The sequence below is a fragment of the Rhinolophus sinicus genome, chromosome 17 (assembly GCF_057876585.1).
Source record: "Rhinolophus sinicus isolate RSI-liver-muscle chromosome 17, RSI-T2T, whole genome shotgun sequence".
Taxonomy (NCBI): domain Eukaryota; kingdom Metazoa; phylum Chordata; class Mammalia; order Chiroptera; family Rhinolophidae; genus Rhinolophus; species Rhinolophus sinicus.
In genome coordinates, this window is record NC_142517.1 from 201,598,933 (window position 1) to 201,626,643 (window position 27,711).

The 27,711-nt window shown below is 37.6% G+C and overlaps 1 protein-coding gene across 2 annotated transcripts in view; it reads right to left on the reverse strand.

The window, feature by feature from the left end:
* The window catches only part of CUL3 (cullin 3), a 91,462-nt gene extending 64,006 nt beyond the window's left edge, over positions 1-27,456 (reverse strand). Inside the window, exons 1-2 of one of the 2 annotated variants that reach the window (XM_019753677.3) lie at positions 26,898-27,456; positions 5,783-5,980 (exon numbers count right to left, since the gene is read on the reverse strand). In XM_019753677.3, coding sequence (XP_019609236.1) covers positions 5,783-5,980; positions 26,898-26,963 — 264 coding nt within the window. In that variant the 5' untranslated portion in view covers positions 26,964-27,456. The remainder of the gene's footprint in view (positions 1-5,782; positions 5,981-26,897) is intronic. The other variant, XM_019753678.3, reaches the window with a different exon arrangement.
* Positions 27,457-27,711: the final 255 nt, after the last annotated feature.

Genomic DNA, 27,711 nt, shown 5'->3' on the forward strand with positions numbered 1-27,711 from the left:
TCACTGTGATGCTTAAAATCCTTGAATGGTTTCCTAATGTACATATAATTAAGTACGAAGTCCGTGTATGCTGGCTTCAAGGCTTGGCATGAGCCGGCGTCTGCTTCTCTCTCCCATCTCAGCCTTGTTGCACTGTTCCCCACTGCCAATTCTTAATTTCCCATTCAGAACAGTCCCCGCCCTCCCACCCCCAATTTCTCTAGTACAGGAATTGACAGAAGATGACCTGCTGTCTTTTCAAACAGTTTTCTTGGAATGCTGCCACACCCACTCACCACTATGGTCTATTGCTGTCCACGTGCTACAACAGGAGACTGAGGAGCCCTGACACAGAACAAATGGCTCAGGAAGCTGAAAATATGAACTATCTGGTCCTTTATACAAAAAATGTTTGATAGGTATTCCGTTTGCCCGGAATGCTCTTCAACCCACTTTTTTCATGAGCACCTTTCTCATTCACATCCCAGTTTAACTTCACTGGTTCCTCAAAGAGCCCTGTGAGCTGAGTAGTTGCCCTCATCATTTTTCTCTATCACTATATCCCGATTTCTTCATTATATTTTATAACTAAACATTTGTTTACTTGTTTATCTGTTCTATGGGTGCAACAGAATACATGCATTCTATTTACCAATAGATTTCTAACACTTAAGTCGGAGCCTGGCAAATAATAAATACTTTTGAATGTTGAATTTTATGATAAGTCTTATATGGATACTTTTGAGACTTTTACAAAATAATCTATAATTTAAAAATTCTTAAAACTGAAAAGTAGAAGAACTTTTTTTTCTCCAGTACAAACATGCTTTTAAAGCTATTTAAAAGAAAAATGTTAAAGAAAATACAATCCCTGTGAATTCTGAAACGTTTTCGTATTTACTAAAATAAGCCAAGATTTTTCTTATGGCAAGGCACAAAGGTCACATGACACCCTCAGTTTTGCTTTGTGGTCTTGACAAAGTCACTGAATTCCTTTGGGGCTCAGTTTCCTCAAAGGGAACATTCCTCTAGGATAGGAAGAAAATACTACCAAGTAAGAGAAACAGCATTTAGCTTTTCTACGCCTGCTTCAATTTTGTGAACTTATTTCCAAAGCCAATAATCAGCTACTTTCATCCCAAAGATGTGTCCTCCCTTCACCTGCCCTCTGGCAGTAGGTAGCACTCTACTCTACCAGAAATGTTCCTCAAAATGTTCACTATTCTCATCTTGAAATCAGGGTACCAACAAACTATAATAAACCCATATCCATGTAAACTGTACTTCCTTTGAATTCTTCAACACGAAAGATAGGTTCCAGCTGCACTAAAAGGTTCACTTCCGTAGAAAATAATTTTGCTAAAACACACACACACACACACACACACACACAATTATTAGTTAAGCAGTTCAGCTAACTGCTAAAAGCAAAGTGAACAAAAATTTGATGAACATACCATGTAGTATGCTTTCAAAACAGAAAGGGATATATGGGATATATTCTGTGAGACTGAAGGTGGTTACTGTGGTACCACAGAACCCTAAACCATTCCTTTACCTTCCATTCAGAAGGTAGGAGGTAGAGACAAATAACAGATTAACAGATTTTCATGCAAACCACACTTCAGCATATTTTATCGGACACCTTCCTAAAAGTCTCATTTGGCAGAATGTGAGACTTCCTAAATCAGGGAACGTTTTAGGCAATTATTGTCTGATGGCCCTGCCTGTCAGCTAATAGGCTTGTCTTGGTAGTGTCTCCTTCATACAGTAGTACTGTATTTATACAGTGAAGTTTTTCATAGAGTAAAAATGAAATGGAAAACACAAAAATGAAAGGACAGATACTAGCAGAAATTCAAAAACTTAATTCAACCGAAACAAAGAAACCAATCACTAGATATGATGTAATTGGCGTATTTCCTCGTCAGAAACTGACACTTTAAGCTGGTCAAATGAGTGTTAGCGAAAGAAAAATATTAAAGAACATTTTCAGATACTGGTGACATATCATTAATGTCTTTTTTTAAAAAAATAAACTTAAGAATTGAGCACATATATTTTTAACTTCTTTAGTACAAGCAACCTGAATAGATGTTCTCTGGAATATATTATAGGGCACTGCCTGCATTTTGAAATGACAGTTAATCTTCGATCTAGGACCACTTTAAGCAACTTAAAATATGCTAAAGCTCTCACAGTTACCATGGAGTTATTTATTAACATGACTTCAATTTCTACCTAACCATGTCGCAGAGTTCAAAAATCAATCACTTAAACACTGACCTCACAACTCTGGCCTCCCCTCCTCTCCTCAGTTTTTAGACAAGCCAATTCTCAATCCTAGCACAGTAACTACAGATGCTTTTTTCTGCATCTGTGCCCAGAGCTGAAAAGCACTGCTTAAAAAAAAAAAAAACTAAAAAAAAAATTCACACATTTAGGCCATTTCCTACTGAGCTATCTTTCCCCTCACTTGGCAATTCCTTAGCAGATTCCCCACGGGATATTCCAGGTCTCTTCAGCTCATTTTCGTTTTAGAACTAAATAATCTCAGAGCTATTACTGCCAATTCCTTCATTTTAATTATATAAACCAAGACCTAGAATGTAAAGGACTATAGGTTTCCAAACACTGAGCCAATGTCTTTGAAGCCCCTATGCACGCTCAGTGACAGCCTATTTAATGTACGTCAGTCCACTCACTATGCCCCAGGAGCAGATGTACAGAGAAGACAAGGACTCAGCCTGCAGCCACACTGACTGAAAACTGTTCCACCCAGGCCACTTACTAGCTACATGCATTTGGACAAATCACCAATTCTCTGTGCCTCAGTTTCTTCACTTGTAAAGCAGAGCTTAATAGTAGCGTCTGGCTCATCGGATTGAGCCCATTAACTAAGTTAACACATGTAAAAGCCTTAGAACTGGACCTAGCACGCCGTAGTTAAGGTAGCCGTGATCATCACCACTCCCTACAGAGCCCCTGGCAAAGCAGAACAAGACCCTCTCCTACCGTGACTCCTCCGGTGTTCTCAATGCCATGCTCTCTCCACAGCCAAGACCTCAGCTATCCCAATCTTCTCCCCTTTAAGATCTTTAAGCAAAATTCTTCTCCTCTATTTTTCTTCTTTCTTTCGATACCAAGCGTAAGTCAGTCTTCTTTATTTCCCACACCTACTTAACCGCAGTTTGCTTTTGAAGATTCATCCCTTGACTCTGGAATTTTCGTTCTCTAAACTCCAATACTTATTCCTCAATATATGCTACCAAATGCCAAATCCTGAGCGTCCCTTTAGAGCCTGACCAAGCTGTAAACCTGTGTACCCCTAAACATGTGATATTCCTACTTGAGCACCTTACTATGATCTCACACTCCATTTTCCTCACACATAAAATAATTTCTAAGGTGCCTGACAACTATAAAAATTTCCAGTATAATCTAAAATAAAATCTATCATCTCCTCTACCCATTCCAAATCAGTTTTCCACTATAACTTCATAATATTTCTACTGGTGGCACCATACATTTTCCCAGTAACCAAATTCCATCTAGTCTTACTTTAGAATTTCTGGCATCATCCATTCATTTCTAGCCTACTGCTTTACTCAGATTTTTCCGGTTTCCTCTTGCTTCTAGCAAACATCCTCCCAATTCTACATTTCTATCATTCCCATCTTAATCTTCCTAAAATAGTCTGTTTCATTATCATCTACTTAAAAACCTCCAATAAATGTCCACTGTTTATTAAATCCAAATTCCTTAGCTTGACATTCAAGTTTTTCTCCAATTTGTTCCCAAACCATTTTTGCAACACTATAATCCACTAATCGCCACAAACTATTATATACTTCAATTAAACTCTACTTACCACCTAAGTGTACCCATATTATTTCTATATAATCATGTGACATCTGCCATCCCTGAAATGCCTTCCACATTGTTCACTTATATCCCAAATTTGTCATGGCTCAGTCCAATTTGATCCTTCCCCAGGAAATCTGACAGCCCAGGGTAATCTCTCCTTCATCAGAATTCCTAAGCCATGTATTGCCTATACAACTCATTTACCGCTTAATTATATAATGCCTCACACTTAGCTAAATGTGTGTAGCATGTCTCACATCACAGTACAAACAAACCTAGGAAGGGATGGTTATCATATACCTCTTTGCATCCACTGTTATTTTCCTAAAAGTTGTGCACAGTAGGCACTTAACAAAAACTGTTGATTGCATGAAGAACACAATTACCTGCTTTATGAAATACTAGCTACCTGCTCATGTAACCCCACTTAAGAGAAAGGACTTGTAGAAGGAATAGTAGAAATAGAAAGTGACTATTTTGTAACCACTAGAGTAATAATGATTCATGCAAGAATCATCAATGGATGCTAAAACCATCACATGAAAGTTTCTCGGGGAACAGGATATTTATACAGTCTCAAAATATATCTGAACAAATTACTTAAGAATTACAAAGGGAAAAAAAGGTACCTTTACAGTGGAGATATCTGGCGGACACCAAGTGATCAAAGTTAACATCACCAATAATGGGATAAACTGACATCATGTGCCTCCTGATGTGATGCACTGAGGACACAACATCACTTATGTATTATTCCTGCCAAAAATGCATAACCTGAAACTAGTCATGAGGAAACAATCAGACAAACCAAAAACTGAGGGACAATCTACAAAAACTAACCTATACTCTTCAAAAATGTCAACGTGCTGAAAGACAAAGAAAGGCTGTGATCCTGGATTGGATCCTGGATCAGAAAACAAACTGCTATAAAGGACATCACTGCTACACAGGACAACTGGTGAATTTGTATGTGGACTGTATTAGATAACAGTATTATATTAATGTTAAACTGCCTGATTTTGAACATTGTTCTTTGGTTAAGTAAGAGAATTTCCTTGTTCTTAGGAGAAACATTCCAAAGTATTTGAGGGTAAGTAAATCTAAAACTTATTCTCTAATTGTTCAGCAATAATATCATACTAGTAATAACAAGTATCATAAAAAGATTGGCCAAAATGTGGCAAAATGTTAACAACTGGTGAATCTACAATAAAAGAGATCATTGTACTATTGGTGCAACTTTTCCATTTTTTCAAAATAAAATTTAAAAAACGAATACCCTAATACCACACAAAAACTTTGAGGAGTTTTTATTTATCTGTGGTATTTACATTTTATGTAACAATCTTAAAGCAAGACATACTTGCAGTGGAAGAGTTTGCTCTATAAAAACATGTTCTAAAAAAACCAAATACATCTTTTTTGAACCAAAGAACCATTTTGTAATGTTAACAGCCCACCATTGTATTGTTTTTAATTCACATTTCTGTAATAAAACTCAGTTAAAATGAATAAAGTCAATTTCAAATGGTGAAAAGTCTTAAGACAATATTTTTTAAACCATGTAGTTTTATTATTTTCAAATATGCAGAGAAAGTAGAGAAAGCTAAAATGGGCTGATTAAGCATTTTAAGGAAAAAATGATTATTTGTAATTAGCATTAATAAATAAGCATTTGTAAATTACTGCAAGTTTTCTTCCTTAATTATATAGAAAATATTTATTACAGATCACAAATTTCATCCTCTCTCAATTATCAAAAATTCTGATTTAGCTGATTAAGTTTTGAGTGAGGTTTTATAATACAGTCATTGATTATTATTTCTATAGGCTATCTGGAGGCTTTAAAAACAATACTTTTAGTCAAAGTAAAATATGGTATATAAGGATTTTCTAGATTCAATATAATTAGCAATAGTCCTTTAAAGTTGGATACCTTATTTATGAGATGTTCGGTAACAACTTCTCTTAGTCCAGTGTAGAGCTTTTCTCCATGTTTATGCAAAACCATTGTATATGCATTTCTATAGAGCTCCTCAAAACTAAGACCACTGTTATTCTTACGCTGGATTTCTTGAATTGCATTTTTCAGAAGGTCCCAAATGCTGTTTACATATTTTTCATCCATGGTCATCTGTAATATCCAAGAGAGAGAAAGAGACAAAAACAAAAACAAAAACCAATGGTTGAAAATCTGTATTTGTCCATATAAATATTTTATTATATGGCTATGATGACAAAGCTGTATGACTTATAAGGATGTTAACAATCTGTTTTAACGGAAATAAAGGGATACATTTAAAAATAGTTTTTAGAGCTGATAGAAGTAATTTTTAAAACATCCTTTAAGATCTCCCTCCTCTCTTATCGGAAGCAGAACCCTCCACTTTAAATAAAGTCATAATCTCTGATGTTAATACTTGCTTTAGCCAAAAGTGTAAGACATCTTTCCCCTAAGTTTATTTAGTAAAACACAAACTCAGGGATTTCCTCTCCTGGAGATTTTACAGAGCTGGGAGTCTTGCAACTAAAAACAAAATAAGCAAACAAACAAACATGAAAAAACAAAAGCCCACCATATAGTCATTGTTTAACCCAGCATTCTCTCATTTTCCTCCTTTCCCAGCTCACACTTCATGGTCCATCATTTCTTACTAGCTTGTACACATTCAGTCACTTGCCCCTCTCGTCCTCCAAAATACGTGCTATTCTAAATCTCAACTGCCCACCTACTCTTCACCTGCACCCAAGTAGCTGAAAGTAAATGAAGAATAACATACATACATATATATTTGATTCATCTGTTTAAATTCAGGATCATTAATCAAAAGTAGGCCCTTGGGAAACCCTGCAATCCTACTTTTCAAGTCTACTGATCCAACTCTCCTAGACGATTTGACACCACCTCCTCCATCCGCATTCTAGGATGACGACCTGCTTCCTGTTCCACTGAGAAAACAGAAACAACCTGAAGAGAAACTGCACAAACTCTGACCATATCCACTAACATACCTGACTGCATACCAATGTAACCTGCTAGTTCTTGTGCTCATAGTGCCAAGTTCTTATATTCAAATTATAGCACAGGGACCAGAAACATAAGCAAACTCTAGGATCTGGTTAGAAATGCAGAATTTCAGACCCCAATCCAGACTGCAGAACCAAATCTGCATTTTAACAAGAACCCCAGATGATCCCTATATAGAATGAAGTGGAACAATACTGCTGCTCTAGCTCCATCCCAACTCACCTATTCAAGGACAACCCCCTCCCCAGCAATCTCCCTTCCTAGCATCATCAAATTTTTCCTCTCTGCATTCAAAATGATCTGTTCCCCATCTTAAAAACAAACAAACAAATCCTCACAACCCCATATATTTTTCCACCACCACCTAATTTCTCTTTTCCATTTTCAGCAAAATCATGGGGCAGAGGAGGAGAAATACTCTATGTTGCTGTCTCCAAGTCCTATTCTTCCCGCCGTATCTTGAATCCACTCTAGTAAGGATTTCATCTCTACCATTTCACTGAAATTACTCAAGATCACCAGTGACTTCCCCATTGCTAAGTCTAATGGTCCCAGTCTGAGTTATGGTACTTGACGTATCTGGCAGCAGTTGTTAAGAGCTGATCACTCCTACTCCTTGAAACAGATTTCTCACTTCCCTTGCAAGCACTGCAGTCTCATTTTCTTCCTATTCTACTAGCTCCTATATGTCAGTCTGCTTACCGGGTCTTACGCATCACCACAACCTCCAACCCTAAGGCTCGGGTTCTAAACCTCTTGTCTACCGACAGTCCGTTTTTAAAAGGTGAAGTTGATCTCATCTATTCTCATGGTTTTAAGTTAACCTCAAATTTTATATATTTAGCCATTTCTCCTTAATACCAGTCATATATTCAGCTACCTACTCAATGTTTCTACTTGAATACCTACTGGACACCTCAAACATATCAAGTCTAAAAGAGAAACGCTAATTTTTTCCCGAGTCTGCTTCTCCTGCAGTCTTCTCCAACCAAGCAAATGTCCAATCCATTCTGTCATTTGTTAATGCCAAAAAGCTTGTAAAACCTCTTTACACCCTTATCCCACTTCTACTCCTACAGGAAATTCTATTGTCCCTACCTTCAGAATGTACCAGAATCTAACTCCTTCTCACCTCTTCCACTGTTAACAAGCCTCGTCCAAACCACCCTCATCTCTCAGATTACTGCAACAGCCTCCTAACTCATCTGTTTCTGCTTTGGGCCCAATATCATAGAGCAGTCAGATGACCTTCTGAAAACACAAGTCAAATCATGTCACTCGTCTGTTCACCGCCCTCAAGTGACTTCATTTCTCTAGGAGTTCAAGTCGAAGTCCTTACACTGTCCTACAAAAGCCTTATTTGAGCTGATCATCTCTCTGACTTGAGCTAGTCTTCCTCCTGCTCACTGCCAGCCACACCAGCCTCCTTGCTATTCCCTGCAGTCTGTCAAATTCACTTTGAGGCATTTGTATTTGCTCCTCTCTCTGAAATGCTCTTCCCCTAGATATCTGCATGGCTCATTCACTTATCAACCTCCAAACTCTGCTCAACTATCACCTTAAAGTGACGTTTTACCTGCCCACTCTATTTAAAATAGCAGTTGCCTCCTACTGGGGACCACCACAGTCCAACCCCACATTCCTTATTTCTTTTCCTGGCCTCCCTCATCCCAGCTAAATGTCAGCTCTATGAAGGCAGGGCTTTTTCTTTCACTGCTGAATCCCTTAGCCACTATAATAAAATCATACCTAGCAAATAACAGGCACTTACTTATACTTGTTGATTGATTTTCTGCTCATCGCTAGGTAACCTTTTATATGCCACATAAAACTTACAAGTTCTGCATTCACAACCTGGGAAACCCTGCAACAATTACTCATCAGCTTCACACATACTTCTGACCTGAACTGGACAGAAATTACTAAACTGGTAGAATCTACCTCAAAGAGGTCAGGAAGCAACTTTTAAGGTTGATGGACATGCTTATTGCATAGATTATGGTGATGGTTTCACAAATGAATACTTACCTCCAAATTCATCAGGTTGCATATATTAAATATAGTTTTTTGTATGTCAATTATACCTCAATAAACTGATGTTAAAAAAAAAAAGAATCCTCTCCAAGCCATGTCCAATGGGTATGAATGCGAAAGAAGAAGGAGTAAGTAGGCAGAACAGTTCTTTCAGTCACTCCATCAATAAACTACCAGCTCAATTATCAATAAAGAGGATTCGTAAGTAGATGTCTTATTACTCTAATCTTTTCTGGAGAGCTTAAAAAGAAACTTTTTAAGAGAACAACTTCTTTCCTGTTACTCAAATCTTATTCAAATCCCAGGTCTATCAGACTTTTCTGAAATGGTCTTAATTTAGTCCTACACCTAAACTACTACTATCTATTTTTTGTCAGATCCATGTAAAATACAAGTAGGATACAGTTATTTATAACTTTTCGTAAGTAAAAGACACAAGCCCATGTGATAATTATGGCCTACTACTCAATGTACAGTAGTCTCCCTTATTCATGGTTTTGCCTTCTGCGGTTTGTTACCCTAGGTCAACCGTGGTCCAAAAATATTAAGTGAAAAATTCCAGAAATAAACAGCTCATAATTTTCCAATTACACGCCACGGAGTAGCATGATGAAATTTTGCACTGCTCCACTCTGTCCAGCATGGGACGTGAACCATCACTTTGTCCAGCGTATCCACGCAGTACATGCTAAACGCCCAGTAGTCACTTAGCCATCTCGGCTATCAGATCAACTGTCGCTGTTTCACAGTGCTTGTGATCAAATAACCCGTATTTTATTAAATAATGGCCCCAAAGTGCAAGAGTAGTGATGCTGGCAATTCGATATGCCAAAGAGAATCCATAGAGTGCTTCCTTTAAGTGATAAGGTGAAAATTCTTGACTTTATAAGATTAAAAAAAAAGTATGCTGAGGTTGGGAAGATCTATGGTAAGAATGACTCGTCTATCTACGACATTGTAAGGAAGGAAAAAGAAATTTGTGCTAGTTTTACTGTCGCACTTCAAATGGCAAAAGTTAACAGCCACAGTGCATGCTAATTGCTTAGTTAATGCAGAAAAGGAATTTAGTTTGTGCGTGAAAGACACGAACAGAAAACGTGTTCCAAACATAGGAGCCAGAAAGCACTAAGCCCGTATGAAGACTTCAGAAAGGGATTCTCTGAAACAAATGACCACATTCCCCTGACTTACATTATATTATATTGTTGTAATATAACTCTATTATATAATTCTATAATTCTGTTTTATTATTGTTGTTGTTAATCTCTTACTGTGCCTAATTTATAAGTTAAACTTTATCATAGGTCTGTATGTATAGGAAACAAATATGGTATATACAGGGTTCAGTACTACCACAGTTTCAGACATCCACGTGGGGATACTGGAACGTATCCCTCACAGATAAGGGGAGACTATGTGCAATGCGATTTTAGTCTGCTGACAGCATATGCAGAGGTTATAAAAAAGCAATCTAAGACACCATCCCTTACCATTAAACAAACATGAAGCAGGACACTCAGAACAATTTCAAAGAAAGAGCAAAGTTAATATGGACTACAAACTCCAGAGATAACTACACTGCCAATAGTTAAGCAAAACTTCAAATGATCTTTTCAAGCTCTATAACATAAGATTCCATGAAAACTAGAAAATGTACAAACAGTGCACTGGCCCCAAAGTGCAAGAGTAGTGATGGTCTCTAGCCAGCAAGAATTACTACATTTTCTGTTAGAAACCAAAGAATTTAAAAAATATAAACCAAGAGGCTTCAAATATTGTACAAGTCACATTATAATAAAATAATTTCTCACCTATATAAATCAAAAGTTGTCTTGTCATTCAAGATTGTGCTTAGTATTTTCCTCAGTATTCGTGCCTTACAGATCGGACAAAGATGGAGCAACAGGACAACGTTTCTGGTGATTGCTCAGGTATCAAAATTTTCAAACGAAAAGAAAATGGACGCAGAAAGATTAAATGACCCACCCAAACCACAGAGCTGGGATTAGAACTCACATATCCCTAAATCCAGTCCAAACTATTAGACTCGCCTCACGTTCCATGGCGCTAATACGGCAAAGTCGTATCACAGCGCCAGACACTGATTATCTTGGTAAACACAGCACAGGGGGTATTAGTAGCGAACACAGGCCTGGGGTCCGACTGGCCTGGATTTGTGTCATGGCTGTTTTTAATTCATAAGCCATGTGATCTTGGGCAAATTACTTAACTCCTCTAAGCCTTTTTTCCCTCACGTGTAAAGTGGGTTTAATAACAGTATCTATCTCAAAGGACTATCATGAAAATTAAATGAGAATGTCAGTAGAATTTAGCCCAGCTCAGGGCACAATATAATTCCTCACATGCTGACTAACAAAAGTGCCCAATGATAGAATCTCTTGGAACTCTCATCTATGGGTACCAGGTGTCAGAAAGAAATATAGCTTTTCAAGCTCAGCAAATAAACAGATATGAGCTAAAACAACAGTACCTGAAGAGCATAACTATGCTAAATGTACGTATAATGTAGCCTTCTTTCAGTAACAGTATTTCCCTACTTCTATCTTCTATTTGTCCAGTATCTTCTATTTGTAAGATACTATTTGTAAAATGTAAATCACTTTAATCCCCAGAGTTCTGTCCTTGGTCCTTGGCTCTTTCTGTGGTACACTGGGTCCCTATGCATTTTCCTTCACTACCATGGTTATAACTACTACCCACTCTAAAATTTACAAGACTCTAGATTGGCAAGGGATTCTGGAGCCCCCTAAAACTATACACAAAATTTTGCAAATATAATGTGTGTGTACGTCTTTTCTGGATGGTTGGCCCCTCTCTCAGATTTCCCAAGAAGTTTGGCCCACACCTCAAAGAACACAAATTACTGGCTTATAGGTTAATTATCTACAAATCTATATTGCCAGCCTAGATGCTGCCCCTAAAACCTAGAACTACTTTATTCAACTATCTGCTGGACATCTCCAATCAATGCTCCAGACACAGATCAAACTTAACCATGTCCAAAATCCCTGGTAAACTCGTTCTCCACACCCACCTAAATTTCCTCCTGTATTCTCTAGTTGAGGCAACACAAACCTATAAGCTAGAAGTATAAGCCTTAACTTTTCTTCCTTCCTCTCTGAACCCTTTCACATCCATCACCAAGTGCTACTAACATTAGGTCCAAGATATTTCTCAAATATGCCCCCATTCATTCGTCCTGAACACTCCTGTCCTAAAGTTTTCATCTAGACTACTGCAAGAGCCTTCCAACCATCATGAATTCTGATAACCTCTTGGAATCTATCTTCCTCAAAATCACGATCAAAATAAACATAGACCGATCATGTCCCTATTCAAAACCCAGCTCTCATTAAAAACAGGGGTTGGAGGGGTGGGTGTATTTTAAAAGGGAACATAATACTCTCCAAGATCTAGTCTATCCCTACTTTAACTTCATCTGTCACCCACCACTACCTACTTTACATGCATTCCCTAATGACATTACACCAATGGTAATACCTCCCCACCCAGGCACCACCCTCCCATAGCTTCTTTATGTCCCGCTGTCTCTATCTGCTTCTTAAATAGCCTCTGAACACAGCTCAGGTGCCATATTCTCCAGGGATCCTTCTCTAACCTCAAGCAAAGCTAATGACTCCTTTTCAGCTCTTCCTGAGTAGATATACTCAGGTTGTATCTATCACTACACTCCCATAATGCTTCATAATTACGTTTGTGCATCTTTTTCTACTGGGTTATGAAATACTTAAGGGATTGTGCATATTTCTTCAATGCCACTTAGAAGGCCATAAACAAATGTCTGGTGAATGCATATCATTTTACCAATGTTATACCAATGCAATTTTGAAAACATGAACATCTGAATTACTAAGCACAATAACACAGGAAAATATTTTAATGTGCTTATCTATAGAAACTAATGTAATTTTTAAATAATCAAATGTTTTTCAAATAGAAATAAGGTATAACATGCAAGCAACAAACACCCAATTTCATATATCAAGTAGTATTTTCAGATTTTTCCATTCAGAAGGTTGCTTAATTATTAATTTTATTAATAAGTGTTAACTGGGAGAAAACTAATAGATGGAAAAGGTAATTCAGGAGAACATCCATAAGCTACAATCTTTCTTGAAATCAAACAAGTCCAAAAACTGTGTGCCAGAGGAAACCAGCTTCAAGTGCAAATCCCTATATACAGGCTTTGGTCTTGGCATCCAGTGAACGTGTCAACCACAGTAGCAAAATAATTATGTTAATGAACTTTAATTTCTCACCCATCCTTGATACAGAACACAACATGAACACTACAAAAATTTAAAGGCCCTAGTTTTATGTACAGTTTAAAAAATAGTAGTAATATTCTTGTTTTAAAGTAATATTCTAAATTGTTAAATTATGTGAGCAGGATTTTAATTCCACTTGAAACAGATTTACTTAGTTTGCAATAACTGCAATACATTCAAGGAAGGAATCTGGTAACAGTGCTTCAGCAAAACCATAAAATGATAAAATAAAATGCGCACACACATATATACATGAACATTTAATGTTTGCTACCGTGTTTCCTCGACAATAAGACCTAGCTGGACAATCAGCTCTAATGCGTCTTTTGGAGCAAGAATTAATGTAAGACCTGGTCTTATTCTACTATAAGACCCAGTCTTACATAATATAACATAACATAACATAACATAACATAACATAACATAACATAACATAACATAACATAACATAACATAACATAACGCCGAGTCTTATATTAATTTTTGCTCCAAAAAACGCACTAGAGCTGACTGTCCAGCTAGGTCTCATTGTCAAGGAAACACGGTAATTGTTAGGTGTACTCAGTGTGTGTCCCCAAGAAGCTCAAGTTACAAAGTGATCATCAGTAAGCAAAGTAAATTCATTTAGCAGGAAAAGAAGCAAAACTCTTTTTTTTAAAGAAAGATGTGATTATTCTTAAATTCTTAAGTTTAGTAAGATTTTTAAAAATCAAAATCAAGACTTTAATTTTTAAAAGTGACCTTCTCCCCCCTTACCTTTCCCCAATCAAGGATTACAATTCCCTCATTATTAATCATCAATAACCAAAATTACGCTAATGGTCTTTATTTCCTTTCACAAACATCTGACTTTTCATCTACATGACTTCAAATAAAACATAACCTTCAAAATGCCTGAATTTGAAGAATATAAATCTGTCATATACTTACACATCTTGCAGGTTCTGTAATTACTAAGAGTTGAAGAGAACTACAGTATAAGCCAATTAAAACTAAAATGAAGAGAACTGTATTCTTCACATCCACTACATACAAAGAACAAGAAGTCTTTAGTCCCCTGTGAATAATTTTCTACAAGAAATTTAGAACAGGGTGGGTGGGGGAAAAGGGTGAGAATTTGAAATTCCAAGCAATTCAAAATAACACAGCTAGAAAAAAATAAACAAGGAAAAATGCTTCATCTTAATTTTGAGCTTTAGCCTCAAAAAAGTTGCTTTGGTACAAATATCTGAGGAATGGCAGTATTCTAGTCAGACACAACGAAGCCATAAATTATGAAACGAAGCTCCCTCCCAGACTGCAGGCACCTCAGAGTAAAAAAAGTCTCTTTATTTTATTGTACCCTTTATGACACAGCACAATGCCTAGATGACATTCAAAAATATGATTTAAATGCTGCCCAGTTATAGTTCATAATGATGATGAATCTTATTTGATGACCAACAACTACACAATGACTGATGACATCTGCAATAATCCCACTTAACCATCAATTAATCTGTAAGCAACCTCAACCAGCAAAAACATAGCCTCAAAGATCCAAGCTTTGAGGAAAAGAGCCCAGTGGGAAATACTCAGACTTTGGACAAGTTATTTAGCTTTCCAAACTTCACTTTCCTCATCTGCTTGTGGCAGGAGAAATGGGAAGATGGTGTACTGTGGGGCAATTAAGTAAGGTTGTGAAAGCATCTGGCACACAGTACTTGCTCAATAAATGTGTTTATTTCTTTACTACACAGAAGAGACATATAGTCTTAATGACTTAAACCAGAACATAAATTTAAGACTACTGATGTTTGGTTAACTGGTTTCTCTTTGGTTACAGTGGGAGCAGAATTGTGCTGCCAAAAGTAGCAACTGATGTCAAGGAAAGAGAGAAAAAGATTTTCAATTAGAAAAGCACAGTAGCCTGGGACAATTCAATGAAATCACAAACTAAGTCTGATCTACATTCATTGGCCTCTAAAATCATTAAGTTATAGAACAATGACGTAATGAGAACACTAAATCATCAACAGAATGTTCAATTACAATTTGTATTTCAATCCTCAACATGAGTAGGCTGTTCAAAAATCAGTTTGAAAATTGGAAACAATTTCTTTCAAAGACACAGGTCAAGCTTCCAGATTAGTCTATTAAAGTCCATTTAAATCACAAACTGATTTAAGAGTACTAACAATGCAGTATCATTTCAACTGTACCTCTGTGAATGCCTTTTTCAATTATGAAAAAATGTCAGTGTAACATTTCAGTCTGATGATGACCACAACAAATAAAGATTCCATCCTAAGTATTCTCAATGAGGCAAGAAGTTTGTCACTGTCCAACTATTGGTACTGTTTTCTCTAAACACATTTTATCCAGAAAATATTAATACAAAATATTCACCTTAACTGAAGCTCTTCACACATTACAATTAGAGATCTTCCCTATTAAGGAAATTAGTTATTGTATCTATAAGATCAACACTTTAAAATAATAAAAAGATTTGCTCTTTTTCCCAATATACTATTAAATCCCAAACACTATTAAGCATGATATGTATAAAACTGCTCCTTAAACAGTCATCTGGAAAACAGAAAAAACAGAAAAACAGGAATCTTGTATTTTGGATGGACTCTCAAAATAGCAGTAGTAGCATTGCAGGGAAAAAATACTTTATATCTAAGTGAGTGTTGGAGTTCTGTATTTCTATCCTATAATCTAAAATTGATTTTAATAAAAAGTGACAATATTTTCTTTCCTTTAGCTTAAGTCACTAAATTTTGTTCTTTTTTTTATGGGTAAATCCAGTGTTACCAAAACTATAATAATGTGTAAAAGGTCTACAAACTGTAAGACAATAACAAATTAGTTTATACCAGAATCAGCTACATACAATCCAAAGGAAAACATAAAAACATGTTAAACAGTATAAATTGCTACGGTTAGCTTTGTCTTTGAATTGAATGAACCTAAGCTGTAACCCAATGTGATATGACAACAAAAGGCCTATCATATAAAATTATTACTAAAATCTGACATCAAATCTGCTCAAAATTTCTCTAAAACTACCAACTCACACAGAAAGAACTATATAAGAACATAGTGAATTTTCCCACTGCTTCTTATTAGGCATTAACAATCATCACTGAAATATACCAATCTTATTTTAAAAGAAATTCTAAGGCTGAAAAGATAGGTGACATCTGCAACATCACACAAAATGTTTTAGGCCACAGAACACACCAGCCTTCAGTTGCTAGACTTCTGTATAAATATGCTGCCTTTTACTGAAATCTTCAGTTGAATAAACCTGAAATAACCCCAAATTAAAGTCTTTTCATTTTACAAATGAAGAGACTGTGGCTAAGTGGCTTATCCAGGATCACATAGCTTGTTAGAGCAACGAAGGGACCCACATGTCCTAAGCTAAGTGTGTGTCCCTTACACCATGTCAACTCAAATTGCCTGGTGCTCAATATTAAGAAATCATTTTATAATTGAATAGGCTAACGATAACACTGAATTATTATGGCCACATGCTTATTTCAGTTTGGTCTAGGGAAAAAAGCTTTCAACTGGAAATAAGGCTTCTAAGTCATGGTTCTTCCATTAATTCAAGTCATGAGAGTATCCCTTGGGTAAACCACCAGCTCTAGTCCTCCATTTCTTCATCTATTAAATAAGATCAGAACAGATTCTCTCTAAAATCTCTTTTAGCTTTCAAAAATTAAAATATGAATACAAATAGGAGTAAATAAGTTACTCATTTATTTGGCTAGTGATAGCATTCCTCCAAAAAAATACACCTTTCATGTCTTATTTGCATATACAATGAGGAAAAGTAAAATATTTTAGTGTCTGATCTTTGTGCTTAAAAATTCATTTTACTGTTTACCTGCTTAGAATATTCTCAAAGACAAAAAATGTAAAGCTTACATTAAAGTGTTCACACTTGTTAATTTTAAGGAATTGCTTTTTTTCTAGACATAGTCAACAAGATAAATTTCTATTAACTAAAAAGAGGGTTTAAAAATGTGTGCTATCAGCCTTATAATTAAAAAAGGAAAAGTGTTAACTCATAAATACGTCCGCTAATGTGTCTTTCTTATAGGTTATGATCCTACTTTATTTAAGTCAATATACACCAGGGCCCCCTTAAGCAATTTATATACTCAAATTTTACTGAATGTATACTTCAATTGATTCAAAGTTTCTAATAACATTTATTCTGTGAGTGGTGCATTTACCTTGAATCTACTGTGGCTTAAGCTTGCAAAAACTCCTTCGAAGGCCCAGATTTTAATTCTTTTCATAGAGTACTGCAGTCTATAAGTTTCAGGGCCCCTGAATCTGCCCCTGGCTAATAATTTAAACATAAACCCCAGAATTAATTTTCCAGTACATTCCTATTAAAAAAGTAAACATTTCAGAATCTAGCAAATTCTTAACAGAATATAATTAGGCAGTGTGGTGTAATGCAAAGAACAGGAGTTGTTGGAGTCAGACATGCCTGGGATCTGAATCCCAGCTCTCTGCCCTTTCTTATGTGTAAATGTAATATTACACATAATTCACTAGGTCTCTGATCCCCAGATTGATTTAAAACAGGAGTAACAACACCTCAAGATTGTTGTGAGGATTTGAGATAATTATAGTTCAAAGTACCTAAAACAGAGCCTAACACAAGACAGACATTCAGTAAGTTGTAGATACTAACCTTATAAAGCAACTTTTCATACTATTAATAAACTGGAAATGAAAATGGAAAAAGAATTTTTCATGATTACTTTTAAGAGGATATGGCAAATAGAAGAGGCTGTTTTACTCAGTTAAGGGCTGCTCTAGATAAGAATGACTTACAGTCAGTATGTTAAAATGCATTCCTCTTAACAATTATGGCTTGCTTTTATAGAAAATGTATCTAAAGAAAGTTGTATTTTCTTAAACTACGTAACGATATCCCTTTAAAGTCTTTATTCTTTTGCTTAGCAGTAGCCATTTTCATTTAAAGAGCAAATTTGGGTCCATTTGTTTCTCAATGATCACAAGTACTAAATGAATGAAAAGTGAAATTAAGAAGTTTTACTCAATTACATTTTCAACTTTAAAACTGACTTTAAAAAAAATTATGCTTTCTTAGGAGCAAAAGCTCTGAACTAAGGGTTAAGGCAACTCCTGGATCTGTTCTCAATTTCCTACTAACTTTATCAACCTGGGCAAGTGGACTTCCTCAACTTTAAAAAGGCTGGATTAATGACTAGCGATTTTAAAGAAATGGTTGATACAACTTTGTAAAATGAAATCTTTTATACAAATGGCAACGTACCAATTGCTCTACATTACCAGAGGGGGAGATTTTTTAAATATACCTACTCCACTCTCTTCTGGGTCCTGGAGACCACGTGAGTTTGAAAATAACTGTCCCACATGAAACATATTACTTTTAGTTGAAAATTCTAAGTTTATGATTAGAAAATTCTTTTCAATGTCTCATAGATGCCACTGTTTATTAGAAAGCATTTTGATATTCCTTTTAATCCTCACAATTAATCTGTGAGAAAGATTGCTCTAGTTCCTATCTCAAAGATGACAAAACAAACTATTCAGCATTGCTGGGACACTACTGTGCTGCAGTAAGATCAGTACAGAGAGACTTAATGCCACCTCTAAAGAAAACTGTGTTCTAATAGAGGACACACAGACTATTCTTGGACGGCTCTTAGCTATGAAGAAAAATAGTATGTAGTCACCACGAAAGGGAAGACAGAAAAGGAACATCTTCCTTCTCTGAAACCTGAGAGGAGTGGAGAATGAGTAAAAATACAGGTTAAAAAATGTAACTGAAAGAGAAGAAAGCTGAAGGAACTTAACACAAAATAACATTAGTTTTCACAATGAAGCAGTAAATTTCTTGAAGGGAGATAATTCTCAATAAAGAGCTTAAGAGCAGGGATTAGAGTCTGGAATAGCTTATTCAGGAAAGGGGAGGGAGTTACAAGGGACACATAAAAACTGCCCTGAGGCACTGAGAGTCCAGCTAAGTTAGAGACCACTGTGTCTTGCAATTTTTACCAGAAGTGCAAATAGCCTAAAGAATACAAGCAGTGAAAGCAGATAGGTGGCATGATTCAAGATGCTTTCTGCTGGTATTTCTGGCCTTGCTCTGAGGAGGTAGTAGGAAAGAAGGGGCAACTAGTAATAGGCCCCATAGCTTGCGAGAATGAAAGAGGTCTTCCTGAGATCCAAGAGGACATTAATGTGAGAAGAAAAGCAAAAAGCAGGATAGAATAATTAACAATAACAGCTTGCATTTATTTATAATGCTTACTATGTGTCAGGCAGTATTATAAGAGCTTTACACATATTAACTCTATCCTTACATTAACTTTATGAAGTAGGTATTATTGTTTCTTCCTTTTTACAAAAGAGGAAACAGGCAGAGGTTACGTGATTTGCTCAAGTGCTACAGCTAATAAATGGAAGAGCTAGTGTAGAATACAATACTGGAATCTAAGATTTCTGAAGTAGCAGGGTGACAAGCTCCAAAACAGGGTGACGATAAATATAGAAGGGCCAGGTCTGTCTGATCATCACTGTGTGTCTAGTACCTGACCCCTAGTAGGAACACACAATAAACGTATTTTAAATGGAGTGAACGACTATGCCTAGATGCACTGAATAAAGTTAAGATTTAAACTAGACAGAATGTCTGTGAAGAAGGAATTAACGTCTTCAACGACTGAGGGAGCACACATAAGAGTTAGAAGATGGTCAGAGGAAGCACTCAAAAGAATAGTTCACAAGGGCCTGAGCCACAAGAGAATGACGGATGTGGCAATAAATGGCATCTGGGCCCAGTAACTCAAGGATTACAAAGAAAACAGACATCTCAATTCAAGAAGATAAGCCTGTATTCTCAGGGCACAACCAGATTTCAGATGAAAAGGCAGCAAATAATTCCAACTACAGGCTGAGGATACAGTGGGGTGAAGCAGGGGATCAGAGTGTACAGGTGAACAGACTGGAAGGAGTCCAGGTAAAGGGAGTACAACGTAAAGTACAGCTAGTGAACAGAAAAGACTGGACCAGATTAAGTCTTGTGATGCTCAATCCAAGGTTATTGCCAATGCATCCTACAACTTTTACTTCCAAGTCAGTGTTGCTTTGGGAGACGAGGCTGACTACGTGGCTAAGGAAAGTGCCACCAGATCATTAATAACCTACTACATTTTAACACTTCACTTATAGCTGCAAAAAGATCAAACATTTCAGAGTACTACTTGCCCTGACTTATCAAATTCATCAATTACTATGGTTTGGCTTAAAAGACTAGCTTCTCTTTTAATCAGTCGTTCACTAACCACTCACACTGTTTCTAACACAACGCGTAAGTGCTTTGTGGTTCAAATGGGTGTCTGGTATAAGCTTTGGGCAGGGACCACAACCTAGTTTATAAGTGAAACAAAAAAGGGGGTGGAAAAGAAAGGGAGAAAAAATTGAAAGGAAATTTAAAAATGTATTTTTAGGTAAACACTGAATGTACATATTAGAATGTACATACCAAATAAGTGTTTACTCCTTCAATCAAGTTCCACACTTACTCCAATGATTATGTGAGAATCATTACTGGCACTTCCCCCTTTGAATCTATCCAAGAGCCAGTAGCATTTTTTTGAAGTGCCCCAGTGGAACCAAATCTATATCCTTTGAGAGTCATTTCTTAGAGTGGTTCACAAATTGACTCTGTAGGTTTTTCGTAAGTTCTAAAAACTGTACCAAAACAATGGCAACATCGAGATACCAGGGAGGCACTCACAATGAGATAGCCATCTGCAAGCCGAGGAGACAGGTCTCAGAGGAAACTCACCCCGCCAGCTCCTTGAGCTTGGACTTCCAACCTCCAGAACAGTGAGAAAATAAATTTTGGTTGTTTAAGCAAAAAAAAAAAAAAAAATAGTAGCATCATTAAAATAAGCATATAAAATAACATTCAATTTTAGTACTTAAATTGTGACATAATCATGGCTAAATGTTGGTATTACAATAGCTAACTGTGTGCTAGGTACTGTTCTAACGCTTTATTTTCCCTATGTTACAACAATCCTGTAAGGTAGGTATGACTACTGTTTACATTTTACCGAGGAGAAAACTGAGGCTAGATGAGGTTTACATTTTACAGAGAAAACTGAAGCTAGATGTGGTTAAGTAACTTGTTAAAGATAACACAGCTAGAAAGAGGCGGAGCTGACATTCAAACCCTGGCAGTCCAGATGCTCAGAGTCTGATGCTCAGTCTCTTCACTTTTTAGGCACACTCCTTATATGCAACACTAAATGAAAATTCCCTACAGTCTGTCCAGTTTTTTTCTTACAAGAAGTAAAGAAATGCAAATTAAAGCATTAAAGTGCTATTTTTTTCACCTATGAAATTAAACATATATGTTGACTAAGACACTGCTACGCAGAAGTTAAACTGACACAACCTTGAGAGGTGTAATTAATTCTTAAGAACATTCATTTTAGAGCCAGACTGTCTGGGTTAGAATCCCAGTTCTGCCACTTAACAAGTATAGTGACCTTAAGCAAACCACTTAACCTCTCAAGGCCTCGTCTGTAAACAAATTAAGAATAGTAGTAGTCTATAGAGTTGTGCAAAGTTACTGAGTTTATGTATGCAAAACAGAGAAAACAGTGCATGGCACATGATAAGCATTCAGTGTTAGCTATTATTATTACTACCTTTCTGTCAATTTGGTAATACATATCAATTACGGTTAGCCCAGTAATTCCATAATCATAAATGGGCTCAAATATTTATACGCCTTGTCACAGCTGTATTATTTATAATAGAGAAAATATGGATTTACTGAAATTAATCAAAATACCTGGCAGTAAGGAAATGATTAAGCAAACTGAGGTACTACAGAGTATTATAGTCATTAAAAATCATGTTTTCAATATATTTAACATGGAAATACATGTACAGTAAAATACTGTTCTTTTTAACAGGCAGTATATAAAATGATATAGTACCCCACTTATACTGTGTGCTCACACATGCATGAAAGATTAAAAGGAAACACATCAACATGTTAATAATGTTTTATTTCCAAGTGCTGGGGTTACAGGTAATTTTTATTTCCTTATTTATAAATTTAGATATTTATTGTTTTCTATCATGAATGTGCATCACTTTGGTAACACTTTACTTTTTTGTTGACTTTACAATGGACAAACAAGAACCATTTTCAAAGTTACACTATTTAAAATTACAAGTTGTCTAGCAACTTTTATAAAAATCTAACAAAATTGCTAAAGAATATCAAGACAATCTTGAATGAAAATAACAGCAAAAAATTAACCCAACGTCTCCCAATTAATACAAAGGGAAAGCATACTAATTTTTCTAGTCTTAATTATATAATATTTCTGAGCTAGAGAAATGCTGTTATTTAATGAATGATGTACAAACCTATAAATAAATGATGTACAGACAAAGGAAGCTTTCCCTATTTTGTTTGAATGAATGACCTTGTGGCTAATACATTATTTAAAAGACCAAATTCTCACATTATGTGCTATACTACCAAAAATAGTTTCAAAGTCAATACTGGTCCTAATAATTTTCCAAGCTCCTCTGAACTGCTATCAAGGAAGATAATGCAAAATAAACACTTTATAGATAACTACTTTAGGCTTTCATTTTTCAACTTCTAAAGCTAGAGGTACTAACAGCTATAACACAGCAAGCCGTCCTAAAACTATTAAAGAGAATCAGACTAAGTGTAGGGTACGCAACACTTTAATTAATCTGCTACACCTTACTCCAGAATTTCTGTACAAGAAAATACTAGAGAATGAAAAACAAACTTAGTTAATTCCCTACCCTGTATAATTTGCAAGACTATTATTCAGCTTTCCTGTATGTATAGTCCACATAGTTCTAGGCAACAACTACTTTCCCTAAACAAGAAAAACCTATTATGAAGATCAAACAGGTTCCCCCTCAAATTCAGAAAATATTATGTAGCTAGGAAAAACAAAAACATTAACTGCCTTTATTTGTCATCAAGTTCTTGTGCTCTTAAGTACATCAGAAAGATCTTAAAACTTATCACTAATAAATGTCAGTCACTTTATGGGTTCCATCTAACAATAACCTCCGTATCATTCCCTGTCCATGACACAGGTAGAGCTCTGTGAAGCTCATCTGGAAATATGAGTGGATATCACAACAGAGATTCTTTATCTTTATCATGATTTAGCATGAAGTCTATAAACTAGTAACTGAAGCCATTTCCAGATCACACTCTAACGACAGTAACTTTCAAAATAAGTCTCCTAAACTCTGAAAGCTAAGCCAATTAAGGCAAATCAGAGGAGAGGCCAGCACTTCCATTTAAATATATCTCCTCCAATCCAATCAAACTTTTCAAGCCCATGTGGTCATAACCCTGGAAAATAGAGATGGTAAGAAATGGCTTTTCAGAGAGAGATGAGGACAAAAGGTGCAGCACCTGACAGCAACTAATCCTACATAGTGGAACAAAAGCTCAGGAGTGAGACACATGGCAACAGCAAGGAAAGGAGAGCAGGAACTTCTTGGGGTAGCCTTCATTCTCTGGTCCAAATCCAGTTTCCAGGAGTTGGGCAACTACAGCCTCCTTCCTTAAAAGTTTTGTGGCCCTTATTACTTGGGTACCAAAAAAAACCAACCAACCAACCAAACAAACAAACAAAACAACAAAAAAACAAAAAAAAACCCACAGAAAGATGTTAAATGATAGACATTTTGTGCACTGCAGGGAAGCTTGCAGGCTGGGATAAACTTTTCCTCCATCAACAATTTATGAATACAGAAAGTTCCTTATTGTTTTCCATCTTAAAAAGAACCAAATTTCCTTGAAATGCTATGAAAAGGTCTACCTAAAATGCAAATTGTGCATAAAACTGGTATGGCACAACTTCCACTTTCGTGAACAATGAACAAAGCACACTTAAAATATGCACTGTAAAACACTAAAAAGAACCTGATTCTACTGATGGGACTATATCTGGTATAGCTTTACACATCTATAAAATATCTTATTTTGCAATGAAAACAAAACAATCCCTAAACATAATTTTTGTGTTCTTTTACACACCAATTTTATAAAACAGAATCTGAAAGGAGCTCTTGAGACCTTGTTTAAACTATAATTTCCCTTAAATTATAGTAACTATATAACCAAATGGTACTGTAAAATACAATATTTGTAAGTATGTACATACATACACAATATTTTTTATTTACGTAATACTACGTATTTACTACTTCTGATTAGCAATCTATGTAGATGATAGTTATGTAAAAGATCACTAACGTGGAGAAAGAAAAAATTTAGAAGGTCTATAAGAACTCAAACATTTACCATGTGAAACACCATACTTCTGAGGCATATCTTTATCTTTAATGAAGGCTCAAGGAAGTATGACTTAAAATTTATACATTAAAAAATGTACTGGTTCACTGAGAACTACTTATGAATAATGTTAATAATGATATAATAAAAAGTCTTATGCTTTTAAAAATTAGCCTATATTAACTACTAAACATCAAACACTAGTCACAAGGATTTTAGAAAAACATATCAGGCAACAAGTTAAAGACAGAAAGGATCCAAATTAGCTCATAATCATACTACTACTTAAAAAAAATATTCAGTTTCAGTACTATGTCCTAACCTAGCACATATTATCATCTCCTCAGCTAAAGGAATAATGAAATTCTCTCTCACCACTTCCTCCCAACAATACAAAATCCAGGGATCCTGGTCTTTCAAGCTACACTGCTATACCCCAAGCCCCTAGAACAGAGCCTGGTACACAGTACTCGGTATTTGTTGAATGAATGAAGGAAGGAAGGAATGTGAAAACAGGTAGGAACAGGCAAACTACTGAAGATCAAAGAGCTGACAATACATAAAGGTATAACTGGTTAATCAGAATATTAACATAAGTGAGTTGATGTCAAATGTGAGCTATTTCACGTTTTAGTAATAATCTGAATCAGAAGAACTCAGACCCCAAGAATAGCAAACTCATCCTAGAAAACTTGTATAAAATTATTTAAATACTGAATTCTAAATTTTGCCAAAAATGGTCAGATCTGATTTTGTAGGAAAACTAACCTCACAAATTCATAAACCCAGTTCATTGTTCCATTATAAAAGAAAACATGCTAGTGGACTTCATTAGTGGTCTTTTGTCAACATTTCTTACTTTCTCTGTAGTTTCTCATTTACTTAGGGGAAAAAAAATTTTAAAACTTCAAAATCCCTTTAATCACTATCAAAATACTTAATTCTGCTGAGTCTACCCTATCTTTATTTACATAAAACCGGAAGTTTCCACACACTGACATTAGTACTTCTGTTATTACAATTTCAGAACTCTGCATCACATGTATCAAGTTTTAAGAATTCAGAAAGGACAAGTTCTTTGGGTGGGTTTCTTACTCAACTAGGACGATTATATTAGTAAAGTGTGTCTTCACTGCAAACTACACTTTAGAAAAAGCATGCTTTAAGGAGTACAGCCCTCCCCCTTTCCTTCCTCACACGGTATGTTTGATTCTAAGAAAGAAAACCCTGGATCTTTCTCTAGTTTTACTGTTTTAAAACAAAATCTTCCGTTCAATTACTAGTTTGTCTATCTTGACATATACTCGTTACTGTAGCGACATGAGCAAGTATGTCCAGTTTCTGTTACAACAGTGTATTTTAATTGCTTGCCATTGCCTACCTGCATCAGATCTGACATCCAAAGTTATACCGTATATACTAAACACCGCAAGCGTATGACTCAACGTAATGCTACAAAGAAAGTTTCTAAACAGAATGTTTGGTGTCACTAAAACCTACAGAGAAAAGCAACTCGGGGTGGTGACTATTCGTTCTTTTGGGGTTCCACGACTAAGAAATTGAGAACCAACTGTCCAATATGTTCTCCCTGGCTTCTCCTGACCCTCCTACGGGTGGGGAGACAATTCCTGCATAAGAGCATGTGTAAGTGCTTTGAAAGCTTGTGGATGAGAGATGCTGTAAATACACTTGATGTTATTAGTGCATTACTATTAGCATTACGTGGAGCCACTGTCACTGCGTCGGGGGTAGGTTGATGGCATAACCCTTCCTGAGGCTGGGAAGAGAGAACACAGTCTTCATCATCATCCTGAATGTTTGGCTGGCCGTCTTTTAGGCCGGGTTATTTTGTTAAACCGCAGCGAAACCACACGTGAAAAGTTACACACAGGCCCCACACAAGGAGGACGTCGACAGTCCCCGTCCCCGCAGGACTGGAAGTCTCTGGAACCCAGCGTGGAGAGGAGTGCTAGGGGTTGGGCCTACACCCCAGTAACGTGAGGAGGTGCTGGGACCCGCGATGCGGCCCCGGCCGTAGCCAGCGCCAGCGGAGCGCCTGGAGGCGCAGCTCTGGGCGGGGGCGCGGCGCCGGGCACCGGGAACGGCCCGGGAGGGCGGCCGCGCAGGGGCCCCGCGCCGCCCCGTTGCCTGGGAGGCTCGCGCCCCGCGGTCGGCGGCGTGGGGGAGGGGAGGACGGGCCTGCGGCCTGTTGGGGGACTTCAGCCCCGGCCTCGCGTGCGGCTCTCGGGCGGGCCCCCGGCCCCGGGGTCCCGGGTGCCGAGTAGAGACTCACCGGAAAGGCCCGGATCCGCATCTTGGTGTCCTTCCGGCTGCCCGTGCCTTTGCTCAGATTCGACATGGTGCTCGTCCCCTCCCCAGCGGCGGCTTCGGGTCGCACCCCGAGGCGCCGGTGTCACATTTAAGGCGGGCGGGCAGGCGAGGGGCGACGCTGGGGGCGGCGGCGCGGCCCCCGGGGTGGGCTGAGGAGCTGGCCGGCCCCTGGGCAGCCGCGGCGGGGACGGCGGCGGCTCCGGCTCCGGCGGCTGTGGCTTGGCTGGGGAACTGCGCTGGCGCGGTGGCTCCGCGGGGTGCCCCCTCACGCCCGGCTCGGCTCCCTTTATCGCGCTCCTCCGCGATGGCGGCGGCGGCGGCGACGGACAAACATCTCACTGCGCAGGCCGAACGTCCTCCTCCTCCTTCTCCTCCTCCGCCTCAGCGAGACGAGATCCGGCCCAGAGGGTGGAGGGGGGAGGAGGGAGGGAGGAGAGCCGGAGAGTGGAGAGATTGGGGGGAGGGGGGTGGGAGGACGGGAGGGGGAGGTGGCTGGCCGCGGCGGGGAACGCTCAGATCTCGCGAGAACAGGGCGAGCGCGCATTCCCAGGTAAGGCGGGGCGAAGCCCGGGAGCGGAGGGGGCAACGCGAGGAGAGGAGGGGAACAAGGAGTTGGGGAAGTGGGAGGGGCCAACTGGGCGGGGAGGTGCGAAAGGGGAGGGGCTGAGGGCGGGAGGAGTAAGCTTCCTTTTTGAAAGGGGAGCGTCGGAGACCGGTTCTGGTCAGAAGTGGTTGATGATTGGTGGAGCGCGGAGCGGGGTGGGAGGTCCTGGTCA